Genomic DNA, 19,019 nt, shown 5'->3' on the forward strand with positions numbered 1-19,019 from the left:
AAAGTGGCCCCATGTTGTAGGCAGGGCCAGCAATACCATAGGGCAGCACTAAATACTGATGTACCCCGCTGCAGTATTCAACTGTATTATCGTCTTATGGATGGTGATACAGTGGAATTCATGAGGGCACCTGCCAGCCGGGTACAGAAGTGCTGATTCATGCTGAGAGCAGCAGATCACTATGTACCCGGCGGTCGGCAGCAGTAAGGAAAGCTTGGGCATCACTTACCTGGCTGGCGGCTGTGACGACCGCCACGGCATCAGCCCACAGGGAAGTTCCCCTGTCCGCCCCTGGTACACAGCATTAGCCCTGCGATCAGATAGAGACTGACTGTGTGTATCATACATTCGGGTCAGGGGAGCTGTAGTCTCAAGACATCGGCTGTGTTTCCAGGAACATCTAACTAAAGGGGAAAATGTGACTGGAAATGTAAAGGATTGGAAAATAATAAGTGACCTGCTTCCCTCTGTGAAATGACGGGTTTACCTCTAATACTGCCTTTCTAAGGCGCGCTTCTGCAATCCTGTCCCACATATGGAATAATACATAGTCTTATAGTTACAATAAAAAAGGGGGGAGGGGTAGCTGGAAATAGTCACTGATTCTGTTAGGATATACAAAGGTAGGTACACGCCTAGAAAACATTGACCTGTAATAGATGAACGCTCCTACCTGATCATCGGATTATGGCTGTTTACATGGTGTCTTTGCGGTAATGGAAAAAGGGTTACGGCTACTGAAATGTTCACTGGCGGGGGACGCGTTTACTCCTGAATGGGATCTAAGTACATGTTCCCCAAGTGTTAGTGCGCTTTCTCACGCCCTGGAAGGTACGTTGAAAAGTGCTTGATCCGTGCACAAGTGCTATTTCCGGCTATACGCTGGTCCCTGTGATCTGCCCGTTGTATTCCGCCGTCTCCATCTTCAGGATGTAGGGGATGATGCTGTCAATGGGAACGTTGCCAATAAGGCCGGTAAAAAAAAGTTCCTCCGTAATGCTGGAGCTCATAAGCCTGAGAGCTGGGAGCCGCACCAGGATTCGGGCCAGTCTGCGGGGGTGAGGGGAGACGATGAGAGAAATAACAGAGAATCAGAAATTACCCTCGTTATAGGTTATAGAAATAATATACATAAAAATAGGATAACTGTACACATACATTCCATTATATATCCTGATTTACATCCTGTATTATACTCCAGAGCTGCACTCACTATTCTGCTGGTGCAGTCACTGTGTACATACATTACTTATCCTGTACTGATCCTGATTTACATCCTGTATTATACTCCAGAGCTGCACTCACTATTCTGCTGGTGCAGTCACTGTGTACATACATTACTTATCCTGTACTGATCCTGAGTTACATCCTGTATTATACTCCAGAGCTGCACTCACTATTCTGCTGGTGCAGTCACTGTGTACATACATTACTGATCCTGAGTTACATCCTGTATTATACTCCAGAGCTGCACTCACTATTCTGCTGGTGCAGTCACTGTGTACATACATTACATTACTTATCCTGTACTGATCCTGAGTTACATCCTGTATTATACGCCAGAGCTGCACTCACTATTCTGCTGGTGCAGTCACTGTGTGCATACATTACTTATCCTGTACTGATCCTGAGTTACATCCTGTATTATACTCCAGAGCTGCACTCACTATTCTGCTGGTGCAGTCACTGTGTACATACATTACTTATCCTGAACTGATCCTGAGTTACATCCTGTATTATACTCCAGAGCTGCACTCACTATTCTGCTGGTGCAGTCACTGTGTACATACTTTACTTATCCTGAACTGATCCTGAGTTACATCCTGTATTATACTCCAGAGCTGCACTCACTATTCTGCTGGTGCAGTCACTGTGTACATACTTTACTTATCCTGTACTGATCCTGAGTTACATCCTGTATTATACGCCAGAGCTGCACTCACTATTCTGCTGGTGCAGTCACTGTGTACATACATTACTTATCCTGTACTGATCCGGAGTTACATCCTGTATTATACTCCAGAGCTGCACTCACTATTCTGCTGGTGCAGTCACTGTGTACATACATTACTTATCCTGTGCTGATCCTGAGTTACATCCTGTATTATACTCCAAAGCTGCACTCACTATTCTGCTGGTGCAGTCACTGTGTACATACATTACTTATCCTGTACTGATCCTGAGTTACATCCAGTATTATACTCCAGAGCTGCACTCACTATTCTGCTGGTGCAGTCACTGTGTACATACATTACTTATCCTGAACTGATCCTGAGTTACATCCTGTATTATACTCCAGAGCTGCACTCACTATTCTGCTGGTGCAGTCACTGTGTACATACTTTACTTATCCTGTACTGATCCTGAGTTACATCGTGTATTATACGCCAGAGCTGCACTCACTATTCTGCTGGTGCAGTCACTGTGTACATACTTTACTTATCCTGTACTGATCCTGAGTTACATCCTGTATTATACTCCAGAGCTGCACTCACTATTCTGCTGGTGCAGTCACTGTGTACATACATTACTTATCCTGTGCTGATCCTGAGTTACATCCTGTATTATACTCCAGAGCTGCACTCACTATTCTGCTGGTGCAGTCACTGTGTACATACATTACTTATCCTGTACTGATCCTGAGTTACATCCTGTATTATACTCCAGAGCTGCACTCACTATTCTGCTGGTGCAGTCATTGTGTACATACATTACTTATCCTGTACTGATCCTGAGTTACATCCTGTATTATACGCCAGAGCTGCACTCACTATTCGGCTGGTGCAGCCACTGTGTACATACATTACATTACTTATCCTGAACTGATCCTGAGTTACATCCTGTATTATACTCCAGAGCTGCACTCACTATTCTGCTGGTGCAGTCAATGTGTACATACATTACTTATCCTGTACTGATCCTGAGTTACATCCTGTATTATACTCCAGAGCTGCACTCACTATTCTGCTGGAGCAGTCACTGTGTACATACATTACTTATCCTGTACTGATCCTGAGTTACATCCTGTATTATACTCCAGAGCTGCACTCACTATTCTGCTGGTGCAGTCACTGTGTACATACATTACTTATCCTGTACTGATCCTGATTTACATCCTGTATTATACTCCAGAGCTGCACTCACTATTCTGCTGGTGCAGTCACTGTGTACATACATTACTTATCCTGTACTGATCCTGAGTTACATCCTGTATTATACTCCAGAGCTGCACTCACTATTCTGCTGGTGCAGTCACTGTGTACATACATTACTGATCCTGAGTTACATCCTGTATTATACTCCAGAGCTGCACTCACTATTCTGCTGGTGCAGTCACTGTGTACATACATTACATTACTTATCCTGTACTGATCCTGAGTTACATCCTGTATTATACGCCAGAGCTGCACTCACTATTCTGCTGGTGCAGTCACTGTGTGCATACATTACTTATCCTGTACTGATCCTGAGTTACATCCTGTATTATACTCCAGAGCTGCACTCACTATTCTGCTGGTGCAGTCACTGTGTACATACATTACTTATCCTGAACTGATCCTGAGTTACATCCTGTATTATACTCCAGAGCTGCACTCACTATTCTGCTGGTGCAGTCACTGTGTACATACTTTACTTATCCTGAACTGATCCTGAGTTACATCCTGTATTATACTCCAGAGCTGCACTCACTATTCTGCTGGTGCAGTCACTGTGTACATACTTTACTTATCCTGTACTGATCCTGAGTTACATCCTGTATTATACGCCAGAGCTGCACTCACTATTCTGCTGGTGCAGTCACTGTGTACATACATTACTTATCCTGTACTGATCCGGAGTTACATCCTGTATTATACTCCAGAGCTGCACTCACTATTCTGCTGGTGCAGTCACTGTGTACATACATTACTTATCCTGTGCTGATCCTGAGTTACATCCTGTATTATACTCCAAAGCTGCACTCACTATTCTGCTGGTGCAGTCACTGTGTACATACATTACTTATCCTGTACTGATCCTGAGTTACATCCTGTATTATACTCCAGAGCTGCACTCACTATTCTGCTGGTGCAGTCACTGTGTACATACATTACTTATCCTGAACTGATCCTGAGTTACATCCTGTATTATACTCCAGAGCTGCACTCACTATTCTGCTGGTGCAGTCACTGTGTACATACTTTACTTATCCTGTACTGATCCTGAGTTACATCGTGTATTATACGCCAGAGCTGCACTCACTATTCTGCTGGTGCAGTCACTGTGTACATACTTTACTTATCCTGTACTGATCCTGAGTTACATCCTGTATTATACTCCAGAGCTGCACTCACTATTCTGCTGGTGCAGTCACTGTGTACATACATTACTTATCCTGTGCTGATCCTGAGTTACATCCTGTATTATACTCCAGAGCTGCACTCACTATTCTGTTGGTGCAGTCACTGTGTACATACATTACTTATCCTGTACTGATCCTGAGTTACATCCTGTATTATACTCCAGAGCTGCACTCACTATTCTGCTGGTGCAGTCACTGTGTACATACATTACTTATCCTGTACTGATCCTGAGTTACATCCTGTATTATACGCCAGAGCTGCACTCACTATTCGGCTGGTGCAGCCACTGTGTACATACATTACATTACTTATCCTGAACTGATCCTGAGTTACATCCTGTATTATACTCCAGAGCTGCACTCACTATTCTGCTGGTGCAGTCACTGTGTACATACATTACTTATCCTGTACTGATCCTGAGTTACATCCTGTATTATACTCCAGAGCTGCACTCACTATTCTGCTGGTGCAGTCACTGTGTACATACATTACTTATCCTGTACTGATCCTGAGTTACATCCTATATTATACTCCAGAGCTGCACTCACTATTCTGCTGGTGCAGTCACTGTGTACATACATTACTTATCCTGTACTGATCCTGAGTTACATCCTGTATTATACGCCAGAGCTGCACTCACTATTCTGCTGGTGCAGTCACTGTGTACATACATTACTTATCCTGTACTGATCCTGAGTTACATCCTGTATTATACTCCAGAGCTGCACTCACTATTCTGCTGGTGCAGTCATTGTGTACATACATTACTTATCCTGTGCTGATCCTGAGTTACATCCTGTATTATACTCCAGAGCTGCACTCACTATTCTGCTGGTGCAGTCACTGTGTACATACATTACTTATCCTGTACTGATCCTGAGTTACATCCTGTATTATACTCCAGAGCGGCACTCACTATTCTGCTGGTGCAGTCACTATGTACATACATTACTTATCCTGTATTGATCCTGAGTTACATCCTGTATTATACTCCAGAGCTGCACTTACTATTCTGCTGGTGCAGTCACTGTGTACATACATTACTTATCCTGTACTGATCCTGAGTTACATCCTGTATTATACTCCAGAGCTGCACTCACTATTCTGCTGGTGCAGTCACTGTGTACATACATTACTTATCCTGTACTGATCCTGAGTTACATCCTGTATTATACTCCAGAGCTGCACTCACTATTCTGCTGGTGCAGTCACTGTGGACATACATTACTTATCCTGTACTGATCCTGAGTTACATCCTGTATTATACTCCAGAGCTGCACTCACTATTCTGCTGGTGCAGTCACTGTGCACATACATTACTTATCCTGTACTGATCCTGAGTTACATCCTGTATTATACTCCAGAGCTGCACTCACTATTCTGCTGGTGCAGTCACTGTGTACATACATTACTTATCCTGTACTGATCCTGAGTTACATCCTGTATTATACTCCAGAGCTGCACTCACTATTCTGCTGGTGCAGTCACTGTGTACATACATTACTTATCCTGTACTGATCCTGAGTTACATCCTGTATTATACTCGAGAGCTGCACTCACTATTCTGCTGGTGCAGTCACTGTGTACATACATTACATTACTCATCCTGTACTGATCCTGAGTTACATCCTGTATTATACTCCAGAGCTGCACTCACTATTCTGCTGGTGCAGTCACTGTGTACATACATTACTTATCCTGTACTGATCCTGAGTTACATCCTGTATTATACTCCAGAGCTGCACTCACTATTCTGCTGGTGCAGTCACTCTGTACATACATTACTTATCCTATACTGATCCTGAGTTACATCCTGTATTATACTCCAGAGCTGCACTCACTATTCTGCTGGTGCTGTCACTGTGTACATACATTACTTACCCTGTACTGATCCTGATTTACTTCCTGTATTATACTCCAGAGCTGCACTCACTATTCTGCTGGTGCAGTCACTGTGTACATACATTACTTACCCTGTACTGATCCTGATTTACTTCCTGTATTATACTCCAGAGCTGCACTCACTATTCTGCTGGTGCAGTCACTGTGTACATACATTACTTATCCTGTACTGATCCTGAGTTACATCCTGTATTATACTCCAGAGCTGCACTCACTATTCTGCTGGTGCAGTCACTCTGTACATACATTACTTACCCTGTACTGATCCTGATTTACTTCCTGTATTATACTCCAGAGCTGCACTCACTATTCTGCTGGTGGAGTCACTGTGTACATTATCCTGTACTGATCCTGAGTTACATCCTGTATTATACTCCACAGCTGCACTCACTATTATGCTGGTGCAGTCACTGTGTACATACATTACTTATCCTGTACTGATCCTGAGTTACATCCTGTATTATACTCCAGAGCTGCACTTACTGTGTACATACATTATTTACTTATCCTGTAGTGACCCTGACATACACCCTCCAGAGCTGCACTCACTATTCTGCTGGTTGTCATTGCAAATATGCAGCCAGTTTGTGTACCACTGTGCTCCTAACAGCTGTTCTGAGCTCCTACAATGCTGAAGGGCAGTGAGCTTCATTACATGAGAGGACTTTAAGGTCTGGTGTAAAATTTGCGCATCACCAGGACAAGCTCTGTGCGGACATTGAGGGGATGCTGGAAATCTACTCTGAACTCTGCAGAATTCAATGCAGCTCTGGAGTCAACTATATAAACTACTGTCTACTTAATGTATGATTCAACTAGATCGACACAGCCTGTTATATAACAGGGATGTACCACCTAAATATATATCGACATAATGAGGACCGGTACTATGTAGTATCCATTAAATAATTTCTTTATTATTAAAATGACATAAAAGACATAAACCAATACATAAATTAGAGACCATTCAGAGTGCCAACAGAGGCAGTCCACATGTAAATCACTATACCAGCAGCAGATAGTAGCTATACCATCCAGCTGTATTGCTCAGGAAGGGCTATGTGTCAACCGTCAGGTCAGCATAAAATATCCAAGCTGGCTCTGGCAGTGTGTGCAGCTCCCTAACTCCAAAGACACATACAGCTGGGGTATAGACAGGGTGTAAACAGTGTGGTTATATTGAGGCAGACATCTTATACAATGTATCACAAATACTATTATGGATGTAGTCAGGCCGATCAACGTCTCATCTCTTACCCTATATCCAGTGTGGTATAAGTGTGGGCTAGCTTCGTTTGGCGTGCTCCTCGACGCACGTTTCGCCTTTAATGCTTCATCAGGAGGGGCTAGTTTTTTAATGAATCCTGAGGTCTTTTAATATGGTACTTGACCAATGGCGCAGTCGCTCTAGTGTCACGTGACTCCACTGACGTAAACTTCTTTTCCGGCGCGGCATGCGATGGCTGGATTGGGAAGTATAATGGGGCTTCCGCCCTTCCGTCTGCGCGACTCAAGGCGAGGGCAGAAAGCGTCTGACGTCACCCGAATCTCGCCTGACGGGACGGCGAAAGCCCTCCCATCTGCAATCCATGACGCGCACTGAAGTATAGGTCTGGGTTTCCCATATACATGTATATATATAGAAGAAAAAGGGTAACATATATATTCAGATAACATAAGATAGGGTAAGATAACATATATATTCAGTAGGTGTTTTATATTGAAGACTTAGATCGCCCCAACTACAGGCAACCACATATGATATCGCCATATCAGCATACAGTCTATATAGTTATCAGCATACATATATCAGCATACAGTCTATATAGTTATTACATGCTCAATGCATATAAAAAAAGGTTCAGAAGTGCATATTTGCAATTATATAAGTGAAATATCAAGTACAAATATAGTGAATACAACAATTCAGCATAAAGTGTCCTGTGCATATATATCCTATATGATATCGTGTATAAATCATCAAATTTTATTTGATATAGTATCGTGTATATATCATCAAGTTATATTTGATATATATCGTTCAGTGCAATAATATTATTATAATCGTATTAAAGTGATATGTGTCAGTGTGGTGTATTTTAGATACATTTATCTATTATTATTAGTACTACTAAATAAAGTGTCATGTGCTAGTGGCAGTCTAAAAACATGTACATATCTAATTTATATATAGAGTGTACATAACCAGTTAATATATAAGGTGTCCTGTGCATGCATATCAATCAGTTCATTATTATTTTCAATATAGATTTCATATAGTAAAGTAATACCTCAGATAATTTAATATGTTTGTTGGATGTCCAATTTTTCCTATTTTCTATATACATTATTACATTCATATACACATATATATACATGTACACATATATGTCCTTCTTATCTATTTATCTTTTTATCTGAGGTATTACTTTACTATATGAAATCTATATTGAAAATAATAATGAACTGATTGATATGCATGCACAGGACACCTTATATATTAACTGGTTATGTACACTCTATATATAAATTAGATATGTACATGTTTTTAGACTGCCACTAGCACATGACACTTTATTTAGTAGTACTAATAATAATAGATAAATGTATCTAAGATACACCACACTGACACATATCACTTTAATACGATTATAATAATATTATTGCACTGAACGATATATATCAAATATAACTTGATGATATATACACGATACTATATCAAATAAAATTTGATGATTTATACACGATATCATATAGGATATATATGCACAGGACACTTTATGCTGAATTGTTGTATTCACTATATTTGTACTTGATATTTCACTTATATAATTGCAAATATGCACTTCTGAACCCTTTTTTTATATGCATTGAGCATGTAATAACTATATAGACTGTATGCTGATATATGTATGCTGATAACTATATAGACTGTATGCTGATATGGCGATATCATATGTGGTTGCCTGTAGTTGGGGCGATCTAAGTCTTCAATATAAAACACCTACTGAATATATATGTTATCTTACCCTATCTTATGTTATCTGAATATATATGTTACCCTTTTTCTTCTATATATATACATGTATATGGGAAACCCAGACCTATACTTCAGTGCGCGTCATGGATTGCAGATGGGAGGGCTTTCGCCGTCCCGTCAGGCGAGATTCGGGTGACGTCAGACGCTTTCTGCCCTCGCCTTGAGTCGCGCAGACGGAAGGGCGGAAGCCCCATTATACTTCCCAATCCAGCCATCGCATGCCGCGCCGGAAAAGAAGTTTACGTCAGTGGAGTCACGTGACACTAGAGCGACTGCGCCATTGGTCAAGTACCATATTAAAAGACCTCAGGATTCATTAAAAAACTAGCCCCTCCTGATGAAGCATTAAAGGCGAAACGTGCGTCGAGGAGCACGCCAAACGAAGCTAGCCCACACTTATACCACACTGGATATAGGGTAAGAGATGAGACGTTGATCGGCCTGACTACATCCATAATAGTATTTGTGATACATTGTATAAGATGTCTGCCTCAATATAACCACACTGTTTACACCCTGTCTATACCCCAGCTGTATGTGTCTTTGGAGTTAGGGAGCTGCACACACTGCCAGAGCCAGCTTGGATATTTTATGCTGACCTGACGGTTGACACATAGCCCTTCCTGAGCAATACAGCTGGATGGTATAGCTACTATCTGCTGCTGGTATAGTGATTTACATGTGGACTGCCTCTGTTGGCACTCTGAATGGTCTCTAATTTATGTATTGGTTTATGTCTTTTATGTCATTTTAATAATAAAGAAATTATTTAATGGATACTACATAGTACCGGTCCTCATTATGTCGATATATGTCTACTTAATGTAGCAGAAGCTTTCTATGCGATTACCGCGCTGTCTACCTGTATGTGTCTTCTGGGTATGTTTTCTGTACATAATCTTGAAGCTCCATTTGTGCCTTTTCCTGAAACTTCTCGATTTGCACCGTACTGCTGAGCCCAGGGTGATCTGTAGAGACGAAAAGCAGAGGATTAAATATTCAAGTCTCCAAAAAAGAAGCTAAAACGTTCAGGACTAAGTCAGTATAAAACAAAACCGTGATAGCAAGAAAACAGCAGCTCGGGGCCCATATCTGCACCGGTCTATGGCATGGCGACAGGCATTGTTGTCTTAGGGGCTCTAGTATTTGTTAGTCAGGGGAAGAAATTTAGCGGACATCTTGCCCCTCATGTTTTGTGAGTGCACAGACTGCAGCCTGCAGCACAGACCTGAGTTTTTGGAACTCATGGTAGTGTGTGTTTTGCTGCAAACCAAATGGAGGAATACTTCTAACCTGGACTGAAGAGGACCACAGCCTTCAGATAGGCATACTCGTAGCCATCGATGTCCAGTTTCGCCATACTGTTGCAGAACTCCTGCAGCTTCCATATGTGCTCCATCACCTGCTTCACCCGCTCACCAGACAGTTTATCTGAAAACAGGAAAATGGATGAAGTGAAGCTGAGACGCCATCTCCTCCTCAGCTAGCGGCTGGACGCAGCCAGGACCCACCTTCCTGTATGCTGTTTTGCAGGTGGTTGACTATGGCGGCCAGAATGGTGGAGAGGCTCATCACCTGCGAACACTGCGCGAGACCCAAGGTGAACAGCTCGTTCCAGCAGGCACGTACGAGGCTTGTGTTACAGTCCTGCCTGCAAGAAATCAAGGACAATGCATATAAGATATCATGGGGGTGACATGGGGGAGTTTGGATATCACAAAGGACAATATCTATAAATCATGTTGAAGGCTTTGGACATGGAAGAAATGATTTATACATAGGCTAGCAGTAAGTTTCAGGCTAATCTTTATTCATTCTCAGACCCCATGATGTTCGGTTTTCAACCTTCTCCTAGTTTCAGTCTTTTGTCATGTTGACGTGTCCCTCCCAGTAATACAGTCTGGGTGTAAGATCTGTGTGTCCAGGATTCTGCTGTCTTCACTAGTTCTCGTGTATCAGCAGAGCCTTATTCCTAGACTGATTCCCGGAATGGATACCGGAGTTATGTGCCAGAGATGTGAACCTACCCTTATACAGGTTTGTGCTCAGAACATGTATGACCTCTTGTGCATTGTATTTCACAGGACAGGCAGGAGGAGAGTACTTACCCCAGAACCTGGAAGGCAGGTATGGACCGAGCCCAATGCATGGAAAGGAAAAGCAAACGAGACGCAGACTCACATATATAGTGTACGTTCAGGTATTCTGGCATCGGGCTGGGCATTGTGAGCTGCAAGAGAGTCAAAATATCAGAAGACCTCCCCACAGTTCTTAGAGAGGAAAGCTGAGACGTATGATGCTGAACAGTAAATGGTTAATAATTCATGTTAATTCTTACTATTAGACTGACCTTGAAAGTGACATGCGTGTCTGAGAGGAGCGGTCCTTCCACTTCGAGGATAGGGGTGGCATGATCCCGACTAATTACATGAATGTTCCCTCCTGACACCGTGTCCGCCCCTTCCGACAAGTTCTGTCCGGCGTCTGTTGTGTTAAGTGCTTTTGCTAAGGTGTCAAACGCTCTGAAATAGAGTCAAGTCTTACACCAAAGTGCCTCACTACAGTCTGCCCCTAAAATTTGAACTTTGACAACCCCTTTAAGTCATCCTTACATACTGTGCAGGCAGAAATCCATTATAACTAGCCCCGGGTAGTAACAAGGTGGCTGATGCAGGATTTCTACAATGGTCATAGATCTGGTGACATGGTCCAGACTCATGTAAATGACTGATACCCAATACAGGCAGCACTGACTCTAATCACGGTGCAAGACAATTCTGAAGGGCTCACCGGGTGATCTCACTGGAGAATTGGTCCTCTTGTTGGACATCCAAAGTGTCCCCGTTATTCAATGACTCTGACAGGTTGGCGAGAGACGTTACCACGTTTGCCAGGGTTCCCAGCCCGCTCTGATTCGACTCTGACTGTTGGTGACAAGTTCATGGATTCTTATAATCTGTCTATAACACAATCTAGTGAAGAAAGGGAGATTCTCCTCACCTTGGAATCTGCAGACAGGACCATGGTGCCGTCATCACGGATTAGAGGCTGCTGGATATTCACCAACATCCCTGGATCTAGGAGTCCGGCTTGTCTGTGACGCATCAACACAAGGAGAGAAAGCAGCATGAGGACGGGCTCATACTAGGACTGATAAAATCGGTGCTGATCTCCACTGGTGGAGACTGGGTAATACGCCGTTGCCCAACTCCTTATCACATGGTGCAGCCAGCCGCCCACCACATGTCCTGGAGATGGATAGTATGGATTCTTATTCTATGCTCCCTTTTGTATGTAACCATACATACTGATACAGTGGCAGCCCATGCACGCTTGCCATACCTGCAGCAGGCCATGATTGGTGACATCGGTATGTAGGGTACATCGTAACATAAGCAGAAGCCGGCAAGCACAGATAGTGTCAGCAAAGGTCCAAAGATGATTGCATGCATATACACTGACAGCACCAGTTACAAAGCAGGACAGCCCATCCAGAAGAGCACATATGATGCAGGGCAGAGGACACTCACCTCCCTCCTTCTTTGTCAGTCACAAATGTGGGTGTTGCTATGAGAGGGCTCCTAAGGTCCTTTCGGATGTAGATCTTCTCTGTTGAGGCTGCACAGTTTAAGGGTTTCTCCCGTTGTATGTCAAAGGGTTTTCTCTCACTCTGCACCGCTGAAATACACAAGCACAACGGTAGCATATCAGGATCATGAACTGTACAGGGACTGGGCATCCAGAGCCGGCAATGTAAACGCGAGGTCCGTGAGAGCGCTGTACGGGTTCAGAGAACGTGGCCGTCTAATGTGAGTGGAGCCGGGCATTTATACTCTCTGCTCCTGTCAGAGTGGAAGGGGTTCAAAATACACAAGGACAGTATAGCCAGCAAAGGATTCCATAGGTCCAAAGGTATAAATGCCAATGTGTTTTATAAAGCAATGTGGCCCCCTCCTGAGTTGTATCTGTATTATACTCCAGAGCTGCACTCACTATCCTGCTGGAGTCACTGTGTACATACATTACATTACTTATCCTGTACTGATCCTGAGTTACATTCTGTATTATACTCCAGAACAGCACTCACTATTCTGCTGGTGCAGTCACTGTGTACATACATTACTTATCCTGTACTGATCCTGAGTTACATCCTGTATTATACTCCAGAGCTGCACTCACTATTCTGCTGGTGCAGTCACTGTGTACATACATTACATTACTTATCCTGTACTGATCCTGAGTTACATCCTGTATTATACTCCAGAGCTGCACTCACTATTCTGCTGGTGCAGTCACTGTGTACATACATTACTTATCCTGTACTGATCCTGAGTTACATCCTGTATTATACTCCAGAGCTGCACTCACTATTCTGCTGGTGCAGTCACTGTGTACATACATTACATTACTTATCCTGTACTGATCCTGAGTTACATCCTGTATTAAACTCCAGAGCTGCACTCACTATTCTGCTGGTGCAGTCACTGTGTACATACATTACTTATCCTGTACTGATCCTGAGTTACATCCTGTATTATACTCCAGAGCTGCACTCACTATTCTGCTGGTGCAGTCACTGTGTACATACATTACATTACTTATCCTGTACTGATCCTGAGTTACATCCTGTATTATACTCCAGAGCTGCACTCACTATTCTGCTGGTGCAGTCACTGTGTACATACATTACTTATCCTGTACTGATCCTGAGTTACATTCTGTATTATACTCCAGAACAGCACTCACTATTCTGCTGGTGCAGTCACTGTGTACATACATTACATTACTTATCCTATACTGATCCTGAGTTACATCCTGTATTATACTCCAGAGCTGCACTCACTATTCTGCTGGTGCAGTCACTGTGTACATACATTACTTATCCTGTACTGATCCTGAGTTACATTCTGTATTATACTCCAGAACAGCACTCACTATTCTGCTGGTGCAGACACTGTGTACATACATTACATTACTTATCCTATACTGATCCTGAGTTACATCCTGTATTATACTCCAGAGCTGCACTCACTACTCTGCTGGTGCAGTCACTGTGTACATACATTACTTATCCTGTACTGATCCTGAGTTACATCCTGTATAATACTCCAGAGCTGCACTCACTATTCTGCTGGTGCAGTCACTGTGTACATACATTACTTATCCTGTACTGATCCTGAGTGACATCCTGTATTATACTCCAGAGCTGCACTCACTATTCTGCTGGTGCAGTCACTGTGTACATACATTACATTACTTATCCTGTACTGATCCTGGGTTACATCCTGTATTATACTCCAGAGCTGCACTCACTATTCTGCTGGTGCAGTCACTGTGAACATATATTACATTACTTATCCTGTACTGATCCTAAGTTATATCCTGTATAATACTCCAGAGCTGCACTCACTATTCTGCTGGTGCAGTCACTGTGTACATACATTACATTACTTATCCTGTACTGATCCTGAGTTACATCCTGTATTATACTCCAGAGCTGCACTTACTATTCTGCCGGTGCAGTCACTGTGTACATACATTACATTACTTATCCTGTACTGATCCTGAGTTACATTCTGTATTATACTCCAGAGCAGCACTCACTATTCTGCTGGTGCAGTCACTGTGTACATACATTACTTATCCTGTACTGATCCTGAGTTACATCCTGTATAATACTCCAGAGCTGCACTCACTATTCTGCTGGTGCAGTCACTGTGTACATACATTACTTATCCTGTACTGATCCTGAGTTACATCCTGTATTATACTCCAGAGCTGCACTCACTATTCTGCTGGTGCAGTCACTGTGTACATACATTACATTACTTATCCTGTACTGATCCTGGGTTACATCCTGTATTATACTCCAGAGCTGCACTCACTATTCTGCTGGTGCAGTCACTGTGAACATATTTTACATTACTTATCCTGTACTGATCCTGAGTTACATCCTGTATTATACTCCAGAGCTGCACTCACTATTCTGCCGGTGCAGTCACTGTGTACATACATTACATTACTTATCCTGTACTGATCCTGAGTTACATTCTGTATTATACTCCAGAGCAGCACTCACTATTCTGCTGGTGCAGTCACTGTGTACATACATTACTTATCCTGTACTGATCCTGAGTTACATCCTGTATTATACTCCAGAGCTGCACTCACTATTCTGCCGGTGCAGTCACTGTGTACATACATTACATTACTTATCCTGTACTGATCCTGAGTTACATTCTGTATTATACTCCAGAGCAGCACTCACTATTCTGCTGGTGCAGTCACTGTGTACATACATTACTTATCCTGTACTGATCCTGAGTTACATCCTGTATAATACTCCAGAGCTGCACTCACTATTCTGCTGGTGCAGTCACTGTGTACATACATTACTTATCCTGTACTGATCCTGAGTTACATCCTGTATTATACTCCAGAGCTGCACTCACTATTCTGCTGGTGCAGTCACTGTGTACATACATTACATTACTTATCCTGTACTGATCCTGGGTTACATCCTGTATTATACTCCAGAGCTGCACTCACTATTCTGCTGGTGCAGTCACTGTGAACATATATTACATTACTTATCCTGTACTGATCCTGAGTTATATCCTGTATAAAACTCCAGAGCTGCACTCACTATTCTGCTGGTGCAGTCACTGTGTACATACATTACATTACTTATCCTGTACTGATCCTGAGTTACATCCTGTATTATACTCCAGAGCTGCACTCACTATTCTGCTGGTGGAGTCACTGTGTACATACATTACATTACTTATCCTGTACTGATCCTGAGTTACATTCTGTATTATACTCCAGAGCAGCACTCACTATTCTGCTGGTGCAGTCACTATGTACTGTACATACATTACTTATCCTGTACTGATCCTGAGTTACATCCTGTATAATACTCCAGAGCTGCACTCACTATTCTGCTGGTGCAGTCACTGTGTACATACATTACTTATCCTGTACTGATCCTGAGTTACATCCTGTATTATACTCCAGAGCTGCACTCACTATTCTGCTGGTGCAGTCACTGTGTACATACATTACATTACTTATCCTGTACTGATCCTGGGTTACATCCTGTATTATACTCCAGAGCTGCACTCACTATTCTGCTGGTGCAGTCACTGTGAACATATTTTACATTACTTATCCTGTACTGATCCTGAGTTACATCCTGTATTATACTCCAGAGCTGCACTCACTATTCTGCCGGTGCAGTCACTGTGTACATACATTACATTACTTATCCTGTACTGATCCTGAGTTACATTCTGTATTATACTCCAGAGCAGCACTCACTATTCTGCTGGTGCAGTCACTGTGTACATACATTACTTATCCTGTACTGATCCTGAGTTACATCCTGTATAATACTCCAGAGCTGCACTCACTATTCTGCTGGTGCAGTCACTGTGTACATACATTACTTATCCTGTACTGATCCTGAGTTACATCCTGTATTATACTCCAGAGCTGCACTCACTATTCTGCTGGTGCAGTCACTGTGTACATACATTACATTACTTATCCTGTACTGATCCTGGGTTACATCCTGTATTATACTCCAGAGCTGCACTCACTATTCTGCTGGTGCAGTCACTGTGAACATATTTTACATTACTTATCCTGTACTGATCCTGAGTTACATCCTGTATTATACTCCAGAGCTGCACTCACTATTCTGCTGGTGCAGTCACTGTGTACATACATTACTTATCCTGTACTGATCCTGAGTTATATCCTGTATAATACTCCAGAGCTGCACTCACTATTCTGCTGGTGCAGTCACTGTGTACATACATTACTTATCCTGTACTGATCCTGAGTTACATCCTGTATTATACTCCAGAGCTGCACTCACTATTCTGCTGGTGCAGTCACTGTGTACATACATTACATTACTTATCCTGTACTGATCCTGAGTTACATCCTGTATTATACTCCAGAGCTGCACTCACTATTCTGCCGGTGCAGTCACTGTGTACATACATTACTTATCCTGTACTGATCCTGAGTTACATCCTGTATTATACTCCAGAGCTGCACTCACTATTCTGCTGGTGCAGTCACTGTGTACATTACATTACTTATCCTGTACTGATCCTGAGTTACATCCTGTATTATACTCCAGAGCTGCATTCACTATTCTGCTGGTGCAGTCACTGTGTACATACATTACATTACTTATCCTGTACTGATCCTGAGTTACATCCTGTATTATACTCCAGAGCTGCACTCACTATTCTGCTGGTGCAGTCACTGTATACATACATTACATTACTTATCTTGTACTGATCCTGAGTTACATCCTGTATTATACTCCAGAGCTGCACTCACTATTCTGCCGGTGCAGTCACTGTGTACATACATTACATTACTTATCCTGTACTGATCCTGGGTTACATTCTGTATTATACTCCAGAGCAGCACTCACTATTCTGCTGGTGCAGTCACTATGTACATACATTACTTATCCTGTACTGATCCTGAGTTACATCCTGTATAATACTCCAGAGCTGCACTCACTATTCTGCTGGTGCAGTCACTGTATACATACATTACATTACTTATCTTGTACTGATCCTGAGTTACATCCTGTATTATACTCCAGAGCTGCACTCACTATTACATACATTACTGATTATCTGGAGTATAAGACATATTTATACGGAGACTCGGATTTCGCCTGGAACTCACATTCCATTTTCATGCCCATTTCTAAGCATTTTTTAAGCCGGCAAAACTGGCAGCGGTTCCTGTGGTGTTTGTTGATGACGCAGTCCTGGCTGCTGCGGCAGCTGTAGGTCAGGCTCTTGCGGACGCTTCTCTTAAAGAAGCCCTTACATCCTTCACAACTAACAGCGCCATAATGACGGCCTGCGGGAGAAGAGCAGAACATGAGAAGAGGAAACGAACACTTATTTCTAAACGTTCGGTTGAAGCCACTTTGCAAACAGACTTCCTGCAAACTCTGCTACTATTTTGTGTCTACAGCTTCTGTGCAAACCAATGTGTTTCCATGGTTACAGAGTACAAACAGACCCTGTGCAGCCTGCCGCGGCACACTCCCTCCTGCCTGTCCCCGGCTTCTATCCAATGTAATAATGCATAGCAGCCACCGGGACAGTGTGCGGCCTGTTAGCCTTGGTGTTACATGGTTCTGCATAGGAGCTGTCGACACAGAACAGTAGGGGATTTTTTTTATCAGGACTGCTTGCAAAGTTTCTTCATCTTTTATTTTGGATGTGCCGGACCAATAAAGTAAGGATGCAATAGCTCATGGATCCAAGATCTCTGCTAGCTGTCATTGAGTGATAGAGAAATCTGATCAGTGTAAGGAGCCCTGCATCTGAGAGATCATCACATGACCAGGACTGAGCATCATCCTCTGGAAAAGTTCCCATGTGTAGACAGCAAGCAGAGATCTTGAAATCCATAAAGAATCGATGCACGAAGCACATAACTTTTCCCAGTTGTGCCCCCCATCTCCCTGTGATCGCCCCGCATGATGCCTGCTCCACCCTCACCTGACGCTTTGTCCCCGCAGACGACGCAGTACTCTACGATCTGCGGCCGCTGGACGTCTGCCTTGCCCAACAGTCTCTCCACGGAGGCGGCATCTGTCACTATCTGCAGAAACCCGAAACAGAGAAAGTAAGAACCCCGACAACAGACCTCTGGCGAGTGAGCGGCCTCCTGAACCTCGCCCGGTA

The 19,019-nt window shown here is 42.9% G+C and overlaps 1 protein-coding gene across 2 annotated transcripts in view; it reads right to left on the bottom strand.

Annotated features, from left to right (window-relative positions):
• The window catches only part of NR2C2 (nuclear receptor subfamily 2 group C member 2), a 25,047-nt gene continuing 6,028 nt past the window's right edge, over nucleotides 1–19,019 (bottom strand). Inside the window, exons 4-14 of one of the 2 annotated variants that reach the window (XM_040408375.1) lie at nucleotides 18,834–18,936; nucleotides 18,004–18,183; nucleotides 12,816–12,963; nucleotides 12,286–12,379; nucleotides 12,076–12,209; nucleotides 11,636–11,807; nucleotides 11,394–11,515; nucleotides 10,797–10,936; nucleotides 10,579–10,716; nucleotides 10,148–10,253; nucleotides 1–1,050 (exon numbers count right to left, since the gene is read on the bottom strand). In XM_040408375.1, coding sequence (XP_040264309.1) covers nucleotides 876–1,050; nucleotides 10,148–10,253; nucleotides 10,579–10,716; nucleotides 10,797–10,936; nucleotides 11,394–11,515; nucleotides 11,636–11,807; nucleotides 12,076–12,209; nucleotides 12,286–12,379; nucleotides 12,816–12,963; nucleotides 18,004–18,183; nucleotides 18,834–18,936 — 1,512 coding nt within the window. In that variant the 3' untranslated portion in view covers nucleotides 1–875. Of the gene's footprint in view, nucleotides 1,051–10,147; nucleotides 10,254–10,578; nucleotides 10,717–10,796; nucleotides 10,937–11,393; nucleotides 11,516–11,635; nucleotides 11,808–12,075; nucleotides 12,213–12,285; nucleotides 12,380–12,815; nucleotides 12,964–18,003; nucleotides 18,184–18,833; nucleotides 18,937–19,019 lie in introns of both variants that reach the window. The other variant, XM_040408374.1, reaches the window with a different exon arrangement.

The sequence above is a fragment of the Bufo bufo genome, chromosome 9 (assembly GCF_905171765.1).
Source record: "Bufo bufo chromosome 9, aBufBuf1.1, whole genome shotgun sequence".
In the NCBI taxonomy this organism is placed as follows: Eukaryota; Metazoa; Chordata; class Amphibia; order Anura; family Bufonidae; genus Bufo; species Bufo bufo.